This window comes from Pongo abelii, chromosome 11, assembly GCF_028885655.2.
Source record: "Pongo abelii isolate AG06213 chromosome 11, NHGRI_mPonAbe1-v2.0_pri, whole genome shotgun sequence".
NCBI classification, from domain to species: domain Eukaryota; kingdom Metazoa; phylum Chordata; class Mammalia; order Primates; family Hominidae; genus Pongo; species Pongo abelii.
This window is the reverse complement of record NC_071996.2, coordinates 134,076,353-134,095,057: the sequence shown is the minus strand read 5'-3', so window position 1 is coordinate 134,095,057 and position 18,705 is coordinate 134,076,353. Positions and strand designations below refer to the sequence as shown.

Here is an 18,705-nt window from a genome sequence, read left to right as displayed (position 1 = left end):
GAGGCCGAGGCAGGTGGATCACGAGGTCAAGAGATCGAGACCATCCTGGCCAACATGGTGAAACCCCGTCTCTACTAAATATACAAAAAGTTAGCCGGCTGTGGTGGCAGGCACCTGTAGTCCCAGCTACTCGGGAGGCTGAGGCAGGAGAATGGCATGAACCCGGGAGGCAGAGCTTGCAGTGAGCCAAGATCGTGCCACCGCACTCCAGCCTGGGCTACAGAGTGAGACTCCATCTCAAAAAAAAAAAAAAAAAAAAAAAGAATTGTCAGAGATTCTAGTGCTCAGCTGAGGAATGCTTCCATCCCCTAAACCAAATACGATTCCATGAACTGAAAGTTGGAGATGCTATGTAGCCACCACAGGCTTCCTGATGCCACTGGGTAAAAGGTGAAAATGATACCATCTAGTATTCAGTATGGTAATCAGTGACAAAATTATATATAAATAACAGTGCTTTCTGTAATAGGCAATAATCAGTAATAAAATTCAATGGGAAAAGATTACTTTCACAGCAACAACAAAAAATATAAAACTGAATAATTGGGAAGACATAATATCCTTTATAGAAAGACTTTATGTTATCAGTTGTAAGTTTCATTCCAAATTATTCAATAAGAGAACTTGATAAGACAATTTTATTATTAAAATTTTCTTTATAATGATCCATTTATTTACAATTAAAAAAACTTTTAGGTTCAGGGGTACATGTGAAGGTTTGTTATATAGGAAAACTCTTGTCACAGGGGTTTGTTATACAGAGTACTTCATCACCAATAGGTACTTTTTCTGCTTCTCTCCCTCTTCCCATCTTCCACCCTCAAGTAGACCCTAGTGTCTGTTGTTCCCTTCATTGTGTTCATGAGTTCTCATCATTTAGCTCCCACTTACAAGTGAGAACATGTGGTATTTGGTTTTCTGTTCCTGCATTAGTTTGCTAAGGAAAATAGCCTCCAGCTCTATCCATGTTCCTGAGACATGATCTCATTGTTTCTTATGGCTGCATACTATTCCATGGTGTATATGTACCGTATTTTCTTTATCCAGTCTGTTACTGATGGGCACTTAGGTTGATTCCGTATCTTTGCTATTGTGAATAGTGCTGCAGTGAACATCTGCATGCATGTGTCTTTATGGTAGAATGATTTATATTCCTCTGGGTATGTACCCAGTAATGGGATTGCTGGGTGGAATGGCAGTTCTGCTTTTAGCACTATGAGGAGTTGCCACACTGCTTTCCACAATGGTTGAACTAATTTACACTCCCACCAATAGTGTATAAATGTTCCCTTTTCTCCACAACCTTACTAGCTGTTATTTTTTGACTTTTTAGAAAGAGGCATTTTGACTGGTGTGAGGTGGTGTCTCATTGTAGTTTTAATTTGCATTTCTCTAATGATCAGTGATATTGAGCTTTTAAAACATGCTTGTTGGCCGCATGTGTATCTTCTTTTGGAAAGTATCTTTTCATCCGGGCATGGTGGCTGACGCCTGTAATCCCAGCACTTTGGGAGGCCGAGGCGGGTAGATCACCTGAGGTCGGGAGTTCAAGACCAGCCTGACCAATGTGGAGAAAACCCGTCTCTACTAAAATACAAAATTAGTCAGGTGGTGCACGCCTGTAATCCCAGCCACTTGGGAGGCTGAGGCAGGAGAATTGCTTGAACCCGGGAGGCAGAGGTTGTGGTGAGCCAAGATCACGCCATTGCACTCTGACCTGGGCAACAAGATTGAAACTCCATCTTAAAAAAAAAAAAAGTGTCTTTCATGTCCTTTGCCCACTTTTTAATGGGGTTGTTTCTTTTTCTCTTGTAAATTTGTTTAAGTTCCCTATAGAAGCTGGATATTAGACCTTTGTGAGATGCATAGTGTGCAAATATTTTCTCCCGTTTTGTAGGTTGTCTGTTTACTCTGTTGATTGTTTCTTTTGCTGTGCAGAATCTCTTAAGTTTAGTTAGATCCCATTTGTCAAATTTTGCTTTTGTTGCAATTGCTTTTGTCTTTGTCATGAAATCTTTGCCTGTTCCTATGTCCAGGATGGTATTGCCTAGGTTGTCTTCCAGAGTTTTCATAGTTTTTGATTTTACATTAAGTCTTTAATTGATCTTGAGTTGATTTTTGTATATGGTGTAAGGAAGAGGTCTAGCTTCAATCTTCTATCCCAGTTATCCCAGCACCATTTATAAAATAGGGAGTCTTTTTCCCATTGCTTGTTTTTATCAGCGATCAGATGGTCATAGGCGTGTGGTCTTATTCTGTGCTCTTCATTCTGTTCCATTGGTCTATGTGCCTTTTTTTTGGTACCAGTACCATGCTGTTTTGGTTACTGAAGTCCTGTAATATAGTTTGAAGTTGGGTAATGTGATGCCTTCAGCTTTGTTCTTTTTGCTTAGAATTGCCTTGGCTATTTGGGCTCTTTTTTGGTTCTATATGAATTTTAAAATAGTTTTATCTAGTTCTGTGAAGAATGTCATTGGTGGTTTGATAGGAATAACATTGAACCTGTAAACTGCTTTGGGCAGTATGGTCATTTTAATGATATTGGCTGTTTCTACCCATGAGCATGGGATGTTTTTCCATTTGTTTGTGTCATCTCCGATCTCTTTGAGCAGTGTTTTGTAATTCTCATTGTAGAAATCTCTCACTTCCCTGATTAGCTGTATTCCTAGGTATTTTATTCTTTTTGTGGCAATTGTGAATGGGATTGCCTTCCTGATTTGGCTCTTGGCTTGGCTATTGTTGGTGTATAGGAATGCTAGTAATTTTCGTGTACTGATTTTGTATTCTGAAACTTCTCTGAAATTGTTTATCAGCAGAAGGAGCTTTTGGGCTGAGACTAGGCAGTTTTCTAGATATAGAATCAATGTTGTCTGCAAACAGAGATAGTTTGACTTCCTCTTTGCCTATTTAGATGCCCTTTATTTTTTTCTGCTTCCTGACTGCTCTGACTAGGACTTCCAAAACTTTGTTGAATAGGAGTGGTGAGAGAGGGAATCCTTGTCTTGTGCTTGTTTTCAAGGGGAATGCTTCTATCTTTTGCACATTCCGTATAATGTTGTCTGTGGGTTTGTCATAAATGTCTCTTATTATTTTGGAATATGTTCCTTCAATACCTAGCTTATTGAGAATTTTTAACATGAAGGGGTGTTGAATTTTATTGAAAGCTGAAAAGACAGTTTTAAAATGGCGATGATAAATTTTGGAGAATTGTGATATGGAGTTTCCACAGTAGCAGTCAGAGATTAGTGGGACCACAGGCACATTGTGTAGCTAGCTGCCGGAGGATCTGAAGGGAGGAGATGAGAACGGCTAAATAAACATTATAATATTCTTGCTTGTTTCCTGAATTGCAAAAATGTTTCTGAAATTCTTCTCAAAGTTGTCCTGTACTTGAATTCCCAGTCTGATGAATTTATCTGCCTAAAAAAGCAAAGAAAAAAACAATATAGCAACAATTATGCAATGAGCTGAGACACCCAGTGTTGCAGATAATCCGGAGCCTCATTTTAGGTTATCCCAAATGTTACGTGAGAATTAATCTAGTTAAGAGTTGCTTATGTTCCTTGATAATTTTATTATTTATCTTTATCTGGAAGACAGAGAAGTCGAAATACTACTACACTGAAATCTAATTTCTGATCAAAAGCTTATGGATTAATTTAACTTTTAAAAATTCTACTTGTGTGATTTCTATGCACAGCATTTTTTGAGTAACCTTATGGTAGTACAGAAATGTTTAAGGCCATTTAATAATGTCTTCCTTTTCCCTTCACTCTCATCCCTTGACATAATCCTTGTTAATTTCTGAAATAGTGCCAGGAAATTCAGATGTAAAGAAATTCAATATTTTGACATTTGAGACCTTTGATTTGGTATCTTCCTCTAGAGAAGAGAAACACTTTAAATGCCTTTAAAGTGCACTTCTATTTCCAGTAGAAACAAATGAGTCTGCAGCCTACTGTTCTCTATGGGTGAAAACAAACCATCTAGGAATGAGTCAACTCTGAGGTTATAGGACCATGTTTGCAATGGCACCTTCCAGTTTGTTGTTATTTTCTCCACATGCACCACAGGGCTTTTAGGGTACTTCCAGGATTTGTACTTGTATGGGCTTGTCATATGATAAGGGCGATTGTAACATTTACCTGACATGAAAAGATGAGAGGGAAAGTGACTTTAAAGTGATGTAATTGAAAGAGCAAAGGAAGCAGGGAGAGCCACTCACCCTGTAAAATTCCTTGTGGTTATGAAAGATGAGACGCATGTCCTGCACAAACCCTTCTACTCGGGAGTACACCTGCTCATTCAGCCTTCTCTTGACTTTGTTTAACCACATGGGCTTCTGTGGGCCCTGAGACCCCTCTCTGTTCTGTTGAGTAAAAGACCAAAATGAGGCTATCAGCCCAGTGCCATAGACTCCCACTATTATGGAATAAAGGTTTGTGGGGTCCCCCAATCCATAGGTCAAAATCCTAACCCCCCTGTGAAGGTACTAGGAGGTGGGACCTTTGGGAGGTCATGAGGTAAGAAGGGTGGAGCCCTCAGGAATAGGATTAGAGCTCTTATAAAAGAGACTCCGGAGAGTTCTCTCCTTCTCTTTCTGCCACTCAAGAACACAGGGAGCAACCCTGTGTTGTCCCTGTGTTGCTCCCTGTGTTGTCTCTGCCACCTAGAAGACAGCCCTCTCCAGAACTGGACCCTGCTGACACCCTGGTCTTGGACATGCAGCCTCCAGGACTGTGAGAAAAACATTTCTGCTGTTTAAGCCACCTAATCTATGATAAATTTCTATAGTAGCCTGAACTAAAAACTCATCAACAAGGCAAATAGAATGGCACCTTGTACCATGGGATTCAGATCACAGATTTGACAAATGCCAGTATACACTTTTTTTTTGGCTGTTACTTACATAATATGGTTCTGAGGCAAAAAAGGAGCTTTTTGAATCACAGTAGACCTTCAAGAGGAGGAACTCACATTTCTGCAAAAGATGGAGGCCATTTCAAATTAAATGCAAAAGATGGAGGCCATTTCAAATTAAATGCAATTTAGAGAGAAACAGCTCATATGCGTGCCCAAAGAGAACACACGACTCCCAAACCTGTGGACTCTTTGAAACAAACATGGCATGGGGAGTTTCTCTGGACTGGGATTTTTCTTTGGAATATGAATTGTAGCATTAGGTCGTGAAGCAAAGCACACCATAGGCCAGCAGTTTGCTTTTGGGCTCCATTCCTTGAGCACTTTGTAAGACTGTGCTTCTCCTGCCCAAGTGAACAGAAAGGAGAGGCTTCAGGTTCACATTTTTACTCACCAACTGCTCCTCGGGCAGCATCTGCCTCATCAGGACTTCAGATTCCTGATGACCTGATTGGCTTTCTGGGCATCTTTCCTGAATAGTCTTTATCCTGCAGAAGATGCAACTCCACGGGTTCCTGAGAGATGGGGCATAAAGTGAGCAATGGCAGGTTCTGTGAATCAGCCGCCATTCCTACAGTTGTTCAAGTCCTCTGCTCAAGAATGCCTAGTGGTTTCCACCTTGTATCCAACTTCTCTCTTGGAGGCCTCTGCACTAGAGCCCCATTTGGACTCAATGGCCAAAGGCATGCCCTCCCACCCATAGCGATAGTAGGGGTGATCATCTGTTGGGTGAAGTGCCCCATGCGTGACGGAATCTCATTCACCTCAAAACTTAGGGTTTCCATCTCAGACACTGGGAACTTGATAATGAGCACTGTTTGCTACAGTTATTGGAAATGAATACCTTAAGCACAAAGTGTTGGGCCTCTGTGAGTCAATCAGATCATAGAAAAATCAGAAAACAAGTTCTTGTTTCTCACCTTTGCTGAGTAAGCACAGAGCACAGGCTATAGGCATCCTCTCCCTTGGCCCTGCCATATCATATACCTAGAATCTGTGCTGCAGAGACTTCTTGAAAAGGAAATCTCCAGATAGGTGTCAGATATCTTCCATTTGTTCCTAGATTCATTCTCCAACCTTCTCTACTAGGCTGTCTGTGCTAGGAGGCTCTTGATAATCAGGCAAGCACAACGACCCATCCTAGTGATGCCAGCATCCCCTTGGCCATGTAGTGCTTGCTCAAGGAGCCTGTTACAAAGTGCTCCTTTGAAAGAACTTTGTATCTCTGGTGCAGAGATAGGGGCTATACATAGGCTCAACCAAAAAGCTGATTTTTCTTCTGCCTCTGCAGATTGGCCAACTGGTCAAAAGCAGAGGTTTATGCTGATCCCCTGAGATGACACCCTGGGAGCAGGTGGGTCACATTAGCCTCCTCCATTGTGGAAGGGCAATGCTTTGCCCTCATAGAGTCAGACACATTCTGGTAGAGATCATCCTCTCAGCCTTAACAATTCTATCCACACACCACTCACAGAGCACCTTATCAATCTCCATGGTATCCTGCACACCATCACCTCTGTCCAAAGGCACATTTTTTAGCAAAGGAAGTGAGCAGGGGACTCACACTTGCAGAATTCACAGGTCTCAACATGTGACCTGTGACCCAGAGTCAGTTGGCTTGATAGACTGCTGCAGCACTGGCTTTACCAGCTGTGTGATGGTCCCACAGCAGGTGGCATATGCTTTAAACCAGCAGGCAGTGTATGATGGCATCACCCCATCAGAGAGCATGGGTCTGGGAGCCAAGCAGGGGAGGTAGAAGTTGACACCTCTTACTATTGCACTCAATAACCACTTGAAGAGTTTTTGCTTCCCATTAATCTGCTGCTGCCAGCACTGTTCAACAGCTCTGGATAATACTTGTGGATCCTGATACTAAGGAGCCTGCTCCTTATTCATCAAGAAACACATAACCAGGTACAGAAACTCTGCAGAGTACTCATGAGTGACAGGAGGAGCTGTACCACAAGAAGGAAGGGCTCAGGGAAGGGGACATGTCTTACTCACTTGTTAGCTTCCACGGGTGGGATGTGGCAGCGCTCATGAAAGGATCTTGGACAAGTGTCGCAGCAGAACAGCCGTCCCCATTTGTTGCACACCTCACATATATTTGAGTTTTCTGGCTAGAAAGGGAGATGTAGACATCACTGGGATCAGTGAGACCCTTGGACTCTAGAATATGTGATCTTTTTATGTATCAAGGGCACACTTGTAAATTTCTCTCCTCAAAACATTAAGGATTGCTGAGTGGAGATCTCAGAAGACATTTTGGTCTGCGGCAAAGTTCAGTAGATAGTGGCTGTGTGTCAGGCCAGAAAAGTTTTCTTTATGAAACCAGAGATTCTGACATGATGACTAGTGACAAAAAATAGGATGAATTAGAGATAATTTGAGCAATTTATTAAACAGCTGGGAAAACCTGGCCCAGAAATAGTGTCTTTTCTAGCTGTCTACTTTGTATCCGTTAAACTGACTTGTCTAAGTGTGATTTACTGAGAATTTAATATGATGGAATAAACTTCTGAGATATCACTGCAACCCACACTCTTGCCATAGCAAGAATGAGTTGAAGAAAAGGCTTGGGGAGGAGTTCCTGGATGTCAGTTATTTGCCTGGAGGGCTCTGGGCCTGCAGCAGTACCTCTGGGATGGAAACACCATGGGCAAGATGACCAGGTGGGCAGCAGGGAGTACAGGGCTTTTTGCTCTGGGAACCTGGAGGAAGAGTCCCCATGACTTAGTCAACTTGGCATGTAAGGTGGTGTAATTTCTCTTCATCTACAAAGTCACATATATAAAAAAAATTCTAGGCTGCAAGATATATCTTGCCCATGTGTTCCCTTTCAATGGCAGAACTTGAATGGCCTATTAGGAGCCATTTCTTGGGCACATGTCCATGGGGGGTGCCTGAGTTTCCCCCGGAGTGGGGCCTTGTAACTGTTTTTCCTTTTTGTTGTAACAGATGAGACTCATCGATGCTGACCATTATTTTTAGGCTGCTGGGTCAAGGCTTCTGATCCATCATCCTATAAAGTACACTGCAAGTGGGCCCCAAGAAAGAATAAATACCACAGGCAAATCCTATGTTTGAAGTTCCATTGTCTAGAAAGCCTGCAAACTTGATGTATGTCTCTTTAACCTTTTTAGTAAGAATTTTTTTCTTTTGTTTAGAAGTGGTTCTCAACTTGCTCTACAGTAGAATCCCCTGGGAGCATTAAAAAAAAATCTCTGGAGCCCCATTACCAGAGATTTTGATTCAGTTAGCCTGGGTTGGGGTATAGGCATCAGTATGTCTTAAATGTTGTCCAGATGGTTCTAATGTGCGGTCAATAGTTGAGAACTCTGGCCTCTAATGCAGTGGTCTCTGAACAAGCAGCAGCAGCAGCACCTGGAACTTGTTAGAAATGTACAACCTTGGGCTCTGCCTCTCACTCACTGAATCAGAAGCCTAGGGGTAGTTCCCAGCCAGCTGTGGTCTACGAAGTCCTTCAGGTGGTTCTGATGGACCCTACACAATTGTGGCAATTGTGATTGAACTGTATTGCACTACAGTGACTCACAACTTTGCTTGTGCTAGAAAAACACAAAACACCAGAGGAGCTTTGGAAACACCAATTCTCAGGCAGCACCTCAGACCAATAACATCAGAATCTTTGTGGGGGGTAGGGGGGATCCCCAGGTGATTGCATTGTGCAGCCAAGGTTGAAAACCCACATTACAAAGTGGTTTCTCATGAGTAAGGGCTGGGAGGTCATAACTAGAGTCATTAACAGCCCACAAGTTTGTCTGGGAAAGTTTTTGAAAAGGGGTGAGGATTTCCTTGCTGGAAGAGTTGCCTTCTCCTCTTCACAGAGGGCTTGGCTGTGGGCTGTAAGAAATGGCCCTATGGGTCGCCCTTAGTCATCAAACAAGTTATGAAGACCCCAGAGATGAGAGCTGTTTGACTACTGAAGGATCTCACCTCCAGCAGAGAAATGGAAACAGTGTGGGTTGATCTAGATCTTGCTAGGAAAGTGCATTGGCTAAGAAAATAGAGGGCATGGCAACCTCTTTTCTATCCCCTCTCAATTAGTGTCCTGTACCAGTCCAGCTGCATGGCATTTTTGTTTTGAGACAGGGTCTCACTCTGTCACCTAGGCTGGAGTGCAGTGGTGCAATCACAGCTCACTGCAGCCTCAACCTCCTGGACTGAAGTGATCCTCCTACCTCAGCCCCTGGAGTAGCTGGGACTACAGGTGTGTCCCACCATGCCTGGCTAATTTTTGGTATTTTTTGTGGAGGTGGAGTTTTGCCATGTTGCCCAGGCTGGTCTCAAACTCCTGGGTTCAAGTGATCCTCTTGCCTCAGCCTCCCAAAGTGCTAGGATTACAGGCATGAGTCACTGTGCCTAGCTTACATGGCATTCTTACAATGAAAAGTGCTCCTTGCAGTTGTGCAAAAGGCTGACCTTGCCTAAAATGCTCATCTCATTGCAATGAAAAGAATCAAAATGTGACTTTGTTTAGACAGGGAAGTCACCCATGATCTTGAAATGCCAGGGGTTCAGTTTAGGTCCTGCTGCTTGCCACGCAGAGAGCCAATCACTGAGACAATGAGTATTGCCAAGGAAGAAGGCTTTAGTCGGGTGCTGCAGCCAAGGGGATGAGAGATCAGTCTGAAATCTGTCTCCCTGACTCACTAAAGTTAGGGGTTTATATAGCAGAAATGTGTCTACATGCAGGGAAGCAGGAATTAGGGAGTGGTAAGGAGGAGGAGTTGGTTAACAGGAATGAGATTTTTGGTTAGGCAGTCAAAAGGGGTGAGGAGTTTGGCATCTCATTGTCCAAATACAGTGATCTGGTGAGTTTCAGTCCCTTGATGTTATGTGGGAGGTCTGACGGTTGGTTTCCTGAGAAAGAACTCAGATAAGACAAATGTAACTCTCTCAAATTTTAAGACTGAGAGGGTCAATTTCTATGTTTATTCAAAATAAACTGTAAAAATCAGATTTATGGGACAATTGGGTTCATTTCAGTGCCCCTTTTCTGTTTATCAATTCCTCAATCATGGGGAACTGGTCGTCAATCTTTCTGGCTGTTTCATGCTGATGAGGAGTGTCGTGGGCAACTCTGTACCATGGGTGACCCACATAGCCACCCAAAAATAAAAAGTTAACTGAATACTATAGGTTTCTTCTGAAACACACTCTTTTTCTCTCCAGTCTCCCACTTCCACTAAAGACAAATCACAGCAGGACCAACCTACCTGCCAAATAAGCTTCAGTCCCGTATACTTGGCTTATTTGCCCACACAAGGTGCAGCAAGAACCATTGTCCATATAGGCTATGTTAAACTGGCTTTGCTGGAACCTCTCACAAGGCCATTTCAGTCAAAGCCCTGGGAAAATGACCAGTTCCTCCAACTGTGTCTTGTTATAAAAGAAAACTTTTTTTTTTTTTTTTTTGAGGTGGAGTCTTGCTCTGTCACCCAGTCTGGAGTGCAGTGGCATGATCTCGGTTCACTGCAACTTCCACCTCCCAGGTTCAAGTGATCCTCCTGCCTCAGCATCCCAAGTAGCTGGGACGACAGGCAAGCACCACCACTCCTGGCTAATTCTTGTATTTTTAGTAGAGATGGGGTTTCACCATGTTGGAAGGCTGGACTCAAACCCCTGACCTCAAGTGACCCACCTGCCTTGGACTCCCAAAGTGCTAGGATTACAGGCGTCAGCCAACACGCCCAGCAGAAAACATTATTAAACATACGCAAACACATTGCCATGAATTAATAATATTCACAAATAGTTTATGAATTTTGGAGAAATTAGGCAGAGAGAAATATGCCTCAAACTTAGTTTACAAGAGTAATGCTCCTCTCAATTGTTAAAGGCAGAAATGTTTCAAACAAAAAAAATCCATAAGAAATTATTTCTGGCCTCCATTTGTTCAGTGTAGGCAACTAACTCCTGCTCTGCTTCATATTAGGTTAGTAAATTTAATGAACGTATCAGTTTTTCAGTTAGTTTCTTGGATGTTTTCTCTCTCTAATCTAATGGAACAACCTCCAAAGTCATCAGAAACCTACATTCAAGAGTCCTTTTCATGAACTCCCACAAAGAAGCAAACCATGGACTGTAGCTGATTTTAAGTTACTTTTTTTTTTTTTTTTTGAGATGGAGTCTCGCTCTGTCGCCCAGGCTAGAGTGCAGTGGCACGATCTCGGCTCACTGCAACCTCCGCCTCCCAGGTTCAAGGAATTCTTCTACCTCAGCCTCCCGAGTAGCTGGGACTACAGGCACCTGCCACCATGCCCGGCTAATTTTTTTTATTTTTAGTAGAGACGGGGTTTCACCATCTTGGCCAGGCTGGTCTCGAACTCCTGACCTTGTGATCCACCCGTCTTGGCCTCCCAAAGTGCTGGGATTACAGGCATGAGCTACTGCGCCCAGCTGATTATAAGTTACTTTTTGAGAAGAATCAATGCAAAATAACAATAGTGGATGTCAAAAGTCTTAAGCAAGCCATAGTTGAAGACACAGTTGATGAGGAAATTTGGTTATTTCTGTGACATATAACAATTCAACATAATAAGCATAATTATTATTGATGGCATATATTAAAACATGTAAGAATCATACGATCCTGGAACACATATTAACAACACATCTATATAAATATAACCCAAAAGAAGTTAAACACCACCTCAGATGTGACAACGCTTTCTGCATAATTCTAATGTAACAAATAAGTCAATAAGTCTAGTATGTCTCTCTTGAACTTCAGGGAACCTAATATGCAAATAAGTTAGTTTGAGGTCAAAAAGGCTGAATTTAGAACTTGAAATTTTTACTCTTGGAAAGTCTGTCAAATATCGAAGTTTTAAGACATTTGATATTACAAAATAGGATCACAGGTCACTGTAAAGTAGTCATTGATTTAGCTAAGAAGATGAAACAAAACATTTACCCTTCTTTTTTTTTTGAGACGGAGTCTCACTCTGTCACCCAGGCTGGAGTGCACTGGCGCAATCTCAGCTCACTGCAACCTCCGCCTCCCGGGTTCACGCCATTCACCTGCCTCAGCCTCCGAGTAGCTGGGACTACAGGTGCCCGCCACCATGCCCGGCTAATTTTTTGTATTTTAGTAGAGATGGAGTTTCACCATGTTAGCCAGGATGGTCTCAATCTCCTGACCTCCTGATCCACCCACCTCGGCCTCCCAAAGTGCTGGGATTACAGGCGTGAGCCACCGCACCCGCTAACATTTACCCTTTTCTAGAGAGTAGACTCAGTTTCCCAAACAATGAAACCTAATAAAGACAGCATGAGGCCACCTAAATGTCTTTCTTTCCTCCTTTTTTTGCACCCTGTAGTTATTCAAAAGGTAAATAAAAATCTTTCATTAGCTCTCATATGAAAATTTTGTTCAAAAGAGAAAACCAAATTTCACCTTTGTATGGTGTATTATTAATATTAAAAGTAATTTTTAAAACCTTATAAACAATTTTTATTTTAATCAGTTTGATCGTAACATAAGATCTCCATAAACCTTTTACAATTTTCTATTAAAGAGCAGATTAATGCTCCAAGAAAATGCTGTTATTCTGACACACGGGCCTAGACACTGGCCTTGTATCAGTGTGCTTTTGATATTAATATTTAATTTATAGAAAACCCTTAAATCTCACATGTCCACATCTTCCATGACAGTCCCTTGGCCTAGACAGATTGAATAGTTTTAATTTCTGGCCCAGGGTCTCATGAAAGCAGTTCATTTTGACTGTAATTTTCTCCCAGGTCTGAAGATGAGCCTTAAACTAGGGTAATGTTCAAGATTTAGCAGAAGTAGGTGCCTTTTTTAGACCCAGAAGTCAAAGCCTTGTAACTTAACAGCACAAGGATTGGTTAAGAGGATATTTATGCTGCAGAAAGTCCTATCATTTTCTGTGACATGTCACAAACACTGTGATTTAGTGTCCAGTAGTTATTACTTCCTATAGCACTTCAAACCATTGTATTAAAGTATTTAGGTTACTCCTCGCATATATCTAATTGCTAGCATTCTGGTGACAGAACTGCGACTAAAAGTGTAAAAAATGGGATTGGTCCTATTTTAAACTTATCAAAATAGGACAATTAACTTTTCTCTCCATCATTAAAAAATGGTAAATGTAAATATCAGTTTTGGAAATTTAGCATGAGGATAAATAATCTCCTTTCATTTAGGTACTATGCAACAAAACAGGGACAAAGTGAAATTAAGCACACACACAGTAATTTCTTTTTAGCTATTTTAAAAGAGCATCAAGGCCGGGCACGGTGGCTTATGCCTGTAATCCCAGCACTTTGGGAAGCCGAGGCAGGTGGATCACATAAGGTTAGGCGTTCGACACTAGCCTCGCCAACATGATGAAACCTTGTCTCTACTAAAAATACAAAAATTAGCTGGGCGTGGTGGTGGGCACCTGTAATCCCAACTACTGGGGAGGCTGAGGCAGGAGGGTTGCTTGAACCCAGGAGGCAGAGGTTGCAGTAAGCCAAGATCGCGCCACTGCACTCCAGACTGGGTGAAAGAGCGAGCATCCGTCTCAAAATAAATAAATAAATAAAAATAAAAATAAAAGAGCACTAGCACACATTTCCATGATTGGTAATATAGTACTGACAACTGATTAGGTAACTTTCTAATCAGTTACAGTACTGACAACTGATTAGGTAACTTTCACCACTAGACTCTTCAAACCAGTGAAACACTTGTGGATATTTTGTTTTCAAGTACACACATGAAAGACTCAACAGTGATAGAAGGCTTGGGATCAAAACTCACTAGTCTCACATCTTTTTTTTTTTATTACTACTTAATCCAAGTGAATGTCACTTAATTTTAATAATGGTAAAGATAACTAAAGTAATTTGAGAGAAATCCCAATTAGTATAATTTCCTTAAGGATAGGCCAATATTTTCTGAACATTAAAACTTTGTACCTATATCACACTTTTTCCTCATTAAAGGAAAAGATCTGAAACTAACTCAAATTATTAATTGAATTAAATTACCTTGGAAAAAAACACCATTTAAACATTTCTATTCTCACCTACTTTTCAAATAACAAAAAAGTGCTATTACTTTTCAGAACTTATATGTCTTTTATTTATTTATTTTTTGCTAGGAACCTTAAAGCTCTTACAGCTCTCTAGATCGTTAGAAGTAAGGAAAACCATCAAATTTTAAGTGGTCGGTGTCCTCTATTAATTTTTGGAGGCTTGACAAAGGTAGATTAGGAAGTTTAGATAAATAGAGAAAATAATGAATTGTTGGAAATGCATAGGAAACAAAATGACTATTCATAGAACCAAATAAAAGCCTTCCATTAGAAACTAAAAAACATAAATTCATGTATGTATATATAAGTAAAATCCAAAGGAGAACAAACAGCAAATACATGAAAATTAGGAGCAAAAACAAATAGGAAACCAACCTCCAATTTTTCTTCTACTCAGTTTACCTTGGAGGCTATAGTATTATTCAGAGCCTAAAAACATATGATGAATATTTTGTTCCTGATACACAATTAAATGTCCTTAGGTCCACTACACCCACTATACATTTTGTACAATTTAGAAACTCACTTTAGGTATGTAACTAGGAAGTACTTTAGTGCTAGTACTATCTATGCACAATAGCAGATAGAATGTGAAGCAATGCAGGCATGTATGTGAAATTTGGCTCCACACTACATCTGGCTTCATGCTTAATTATATTAAAAAAAAGAACTGCCAAACTGCCAATGTATTTCTTTTTTTTAATTAATTTATTTTTATTTTGTCTTTTTTTAATATACTTTAAGTTCTACGGTACATGTGCACAATGTGCAGGTTTGTTACATAGGTATACGTGCGCCATGTTGGTTTTAGCATTTCTCCTAATGCTATCCCTCCCCCAGCCCCTCAACCCCCCAACAGGCCCCGGTGTGTGATGTTCCCCGCCCTGTGTCCATGTGTTCTCATTGTTCAACTCCCACCTATGAGTGAGAACATGCGGTGTTTGGTTTTCTGTCCTTGTGATAGTTTGCTTAGAATGATGGTTTCCAGCTTCATCCATGTCCCTGCAAAGGACACGAACTCATCCTTTTTTTATGGCTGCATAGTATTCCATGGTGTATATGTGCCACATTTTCTTAATCCAGTCTATCATCGATGGACATTTGGGTTGGTTCCAAGTCTTTGCTATTGCGAATAGTGCTGCAATAAACATATGTGTGCATGTGTCTTTATAGTAGCATTATTTACAATCCTTTGGGTATATACCCAGTAATGGGATCCCTGGATCAAATAGTATTTCTAGCTCTAGATCCTTGAGAAATTGCCACACTGTCTTCCACAATGGTTGAACTAATTTACACTCCTGCTAACAGTGTAAAAGTGTTCCTATTTCTCCACATCCTCTCCAGCATCTGTTGTTTCCTGACTTTTTAATGATCGCCATTCTAACTGGCGTGAGATGGTATCTCATTGTGGTTTTCATTTGCATTTTTCTGATGACCAGTGGTGATGAGCATTTTTTCATATGTTTGTTGGCTTCATAAATGTCTTCTTTTGAAAAGTGTCTGTTCATATCCTTTGTCCACTTTTTGATGGGGTTATTTTTTTCTTGTAAATTTAAGTTCTTTGTAGATTCTTGATATTACCTTTGTCAGATGGGTAGATTGCAAAGATATTCTCCCACTCTGCAGGTTGCCTGTTCACTCCGATGATAGTTTCTTTTGCTGTGCAGAAGCTCTTTAGTTTAATTAGATCCCATTTGTCTATTTTGGCTTTTGTTGCAATTGCTTTTGGTGTTTTAGTCATGAAGTCTTTGCCCACATCTATATTCTGAATAGTATTGCCTAGGTTTTCTTCTAGGGTTTTTATGGTGTTAGGTCTAACATTTAAGTCTTTAATCTGTGTTGAGTTAATTTTTGTATAAGGTGTAAGGAAGGTGTCCAGTTTCAGCTTTCTACATATGGCTAGCCAGTTTTCTCAGCATGATTTATTAAATAGGAAATCCTTTCCCCATTTCTTGTTTTTGTCAGGTTTGTCAAAGATCAGATGGTTGTAGATGTGTGATGTTTTTTCTGAGGCCTCTTTTCTGTTCCATTGGTCTATATATCTGTTTTGGTACCAGTACCATGCTGTTTTGGTTACTGTAGTCTTGTATTATAGTTTGAAGTCAGGTAGCATGATGCCTCTAGCTTTGTTCTTTTTGCTTAGGATTGTCGTGGCTATGTGGGCTCTCTTTTGGTTCCATATGAACTTTTAAGTATTTCCAATTCTGTGAAGAAAGTCAGTGGTAGCTTGATGGGGATAGCAATGAATCTATAAATTACCTTGGGCAGTATGGGAATTTTCATGATATTGATTCTTCCTATCCATGAGCATGGAATGTTCTTCCATTTGTTTGTGTCCTCTTTTATTTTGTTGAGCAGAGGTTTGTAGTTCTCCTTGAAGAGGTCCTTCACATCCCTTGCAAGTTGGATTCCTAGGTATTTTATTCTCTTTGTAGTAATTGTGAATGGGAGTTCACTCATGATTTGGCTCTCTGTTTGTCTGTTATTGGTGTATAAGAATGCTTGTGATTTTTGCACATTGATTTTGTATCCTGAGACTTTGCTAAAGTTGCTTATCAGCTTAAGGAGATTTTCGGCTGAGACGATGGGATTTTCTAAATATACAATCATGCCATCTGCAAACAGAGACAATTTGACTTCCTCTTTTCCTAAATGAATGCCGTTTATTTCTTTCTCTTGCCTGACTGCCCTAGCCAGAACTTCCAATGCTATGTTGAATAGCAGTGGTGAGAGAGGGCATCCCTGTCTTGTGCCAGTTTTCAAAGGGAATGCTTCCAGTTTTTGCCCATTCAGCATGATATTGGCTGTGGGTTTGTCATAAATAGCTCTTATTATTTTGAGATACATTCCATCAATACCTAGTTTATTGAGAGAGTTTTTAGCATGAAAGGCTGTTGAATTTTGTCAAAGGCCTTTTCTGCATCTATTGAGATAATCATGTGGTTTTTGTCATTGATTCTGTTTATGTGATGGGTTACGTTTATTGATTTGCGTATGTTGAACCAGCCTTGAATCCCAGGGATGAAGGTGACTTGATCGTGGTGGATAAGCTTTTTGATGTGTTGCTGGATTTGGTTTACCAGTATTTTATTGAGGAGTTTTGCATTGATGTTCATCAGGGATATTGGCCCAAAATTCTCTTTTTTTGTTGTGTCTCTACCAGCCTTTGGTATCAGGATGATGCTAGCCTCATCAAATAAGTTAAGGAGGATTCCCTCTTTTTCTACTGATTGAAATAGTTTCAGAAGGAATGGTACCAGCTCTTCTTTGTACCTCTGGTAGAATTTGGCTGTGAATCTGTCTGGTCCTGGACTTTTTTGGTTGGTAGGCTGTTAGTTATTGCCTCAATTTCAGAACCTATTATTGGTCTATTCAGAGATTCAACTTTTTCCTGGTTTAGTCTTTGGAGGGTGTATGTGTCCAGAAATTTATCCATTTCTTCTAGATATTCTAGTTTATTTGCATAGAGGCATTTATAGTATTCTCTGATGGTAGTTTGTATTTCTGTGGGATCTGTGGTGATATCCCCTTTATCATTTTTTATTGCATCTATTTGATTCTTCTCCCTTTTCTTCTTTACTAGTCTTGCTAGTGGTCTATTTTGTTGATCTTCTCAAAAAACAAGCTCCTGGATTCATTGATTTTTTGATGGGTTTTTTGTGTCTCTATCTCCTTCAGTTCTGCTCTGATCTTAGTTATTTCTTGCTTTCTGCTAGCTTTTGAATTTGTTTGCTCTTGCTTCTCTAGTTCTTTTAATTGTGACATTAGGGTGTTCATTGTAGATCTTTCCTGCTTTCTCTTGTGGGCATTTAGGTCTACAAATTTCCCTCTACACACTGCTTTAAATGTGTCCCAGAGATTTTGAAACGTTGTGTCTTTGTTCTCATTGGTTTCAAAGAACATCTTTATTTCTGCCTTCATTTCGTTATTTACCCATAGTCATTCAAGAGCATGTTGTTCAGTTTCCATGTAGTTGTGCAGTTTTGAGTAGTTTATTAATCCTGAGTTCTAATTTAATTACACTGTGGTCTGAGAGACAGTTTATTGTGATTTCTGTTCTTTTACATTTGCTGAGGAGCGTTTTACTACAAATTATGTGGTCATTTTTAGAATAAGTGTGATGTGGTGCTGAGAAGAATGTATATTCTGTTGATTTGGGGTGTAGAGTTCTGTAGCTGTCTATTAGGTCTGCTTGGTCCAGAGCTGAGTTCAAGTCCTGGATATCCTTGTTAACCTTCTGTCTCATTGATTTGTCTAATATTGACAGTGGGGTGTTAAAGTCTCCCATTATTATTGTGTGGGAGTCTCAGTCTCTTTGTAGGTCTCTAAGGACTTGCTTTATGAATCTGGGTGCTCCTGTATTGGGTGCATGTATTTAGGATAGCTAGCTCTTCTTGTTGAATTGATTCCTTTACCATTATGTAATGGCCTTCTTTGTCTCTTTTGATCTTTGTTGGTTTAAAGTCTGTTTTATCAGAGACTAGGATTGCAATCCCTGCTTTTTTTTGCTTTCCATTTGCTTGGTAGATCTTCCTCCATCCCTTTATTTTGAGCCTATGTGTGTCTTTGCATGTGAGATGGGTCTCCTGAATACAGCACACTGATGGATCTTGACTGTTTATCCAATTTGCCAGTCTGTGTCTTTTAATTGGGGCATTTAGCCCATTCACATTTGAGGTTAATATTGTTATGTTTGAGTTTG

General features: G+C 40.4%; 1 protein-coding gene across 4 annotated transcripts in view; it reads right to left on the bottom strand.

Moving 5' to 3' along the window:
- Positions 1-636: 636 nt before the first annotated feature.
- SP100 (SP100 nuclear antigen) overlaps positions 637-18,705 on the bottom strand; it is a 129,082-nt gene continuing 111,013 nt past the window's right edge. For 3 of the 4 annotated variants that reach the window (XM_054548485.2, XM_054548488.2, XM_063712403.1), the window contains 5 exons: positions 6,928-7,043; positions 5,315-5,435; positions 4,910-4,981; positions 4,226-4,369; positions 637-3,420 (listed from right to left, as the gene is read on the bottom strand). In XM_054548485.2, coding sequence (XP_054404460.1) covers positions 3,310-3,420; positions 4,226-4,369; positions 4,910-4,981; positions 5,315-5,435; positions 6,928-7,043 — 564 coding nt within the window. In that variant the 3' untranslated portion in view covers positions 637-3,309. 4 annotated transcript variants of the gene reach the window in all.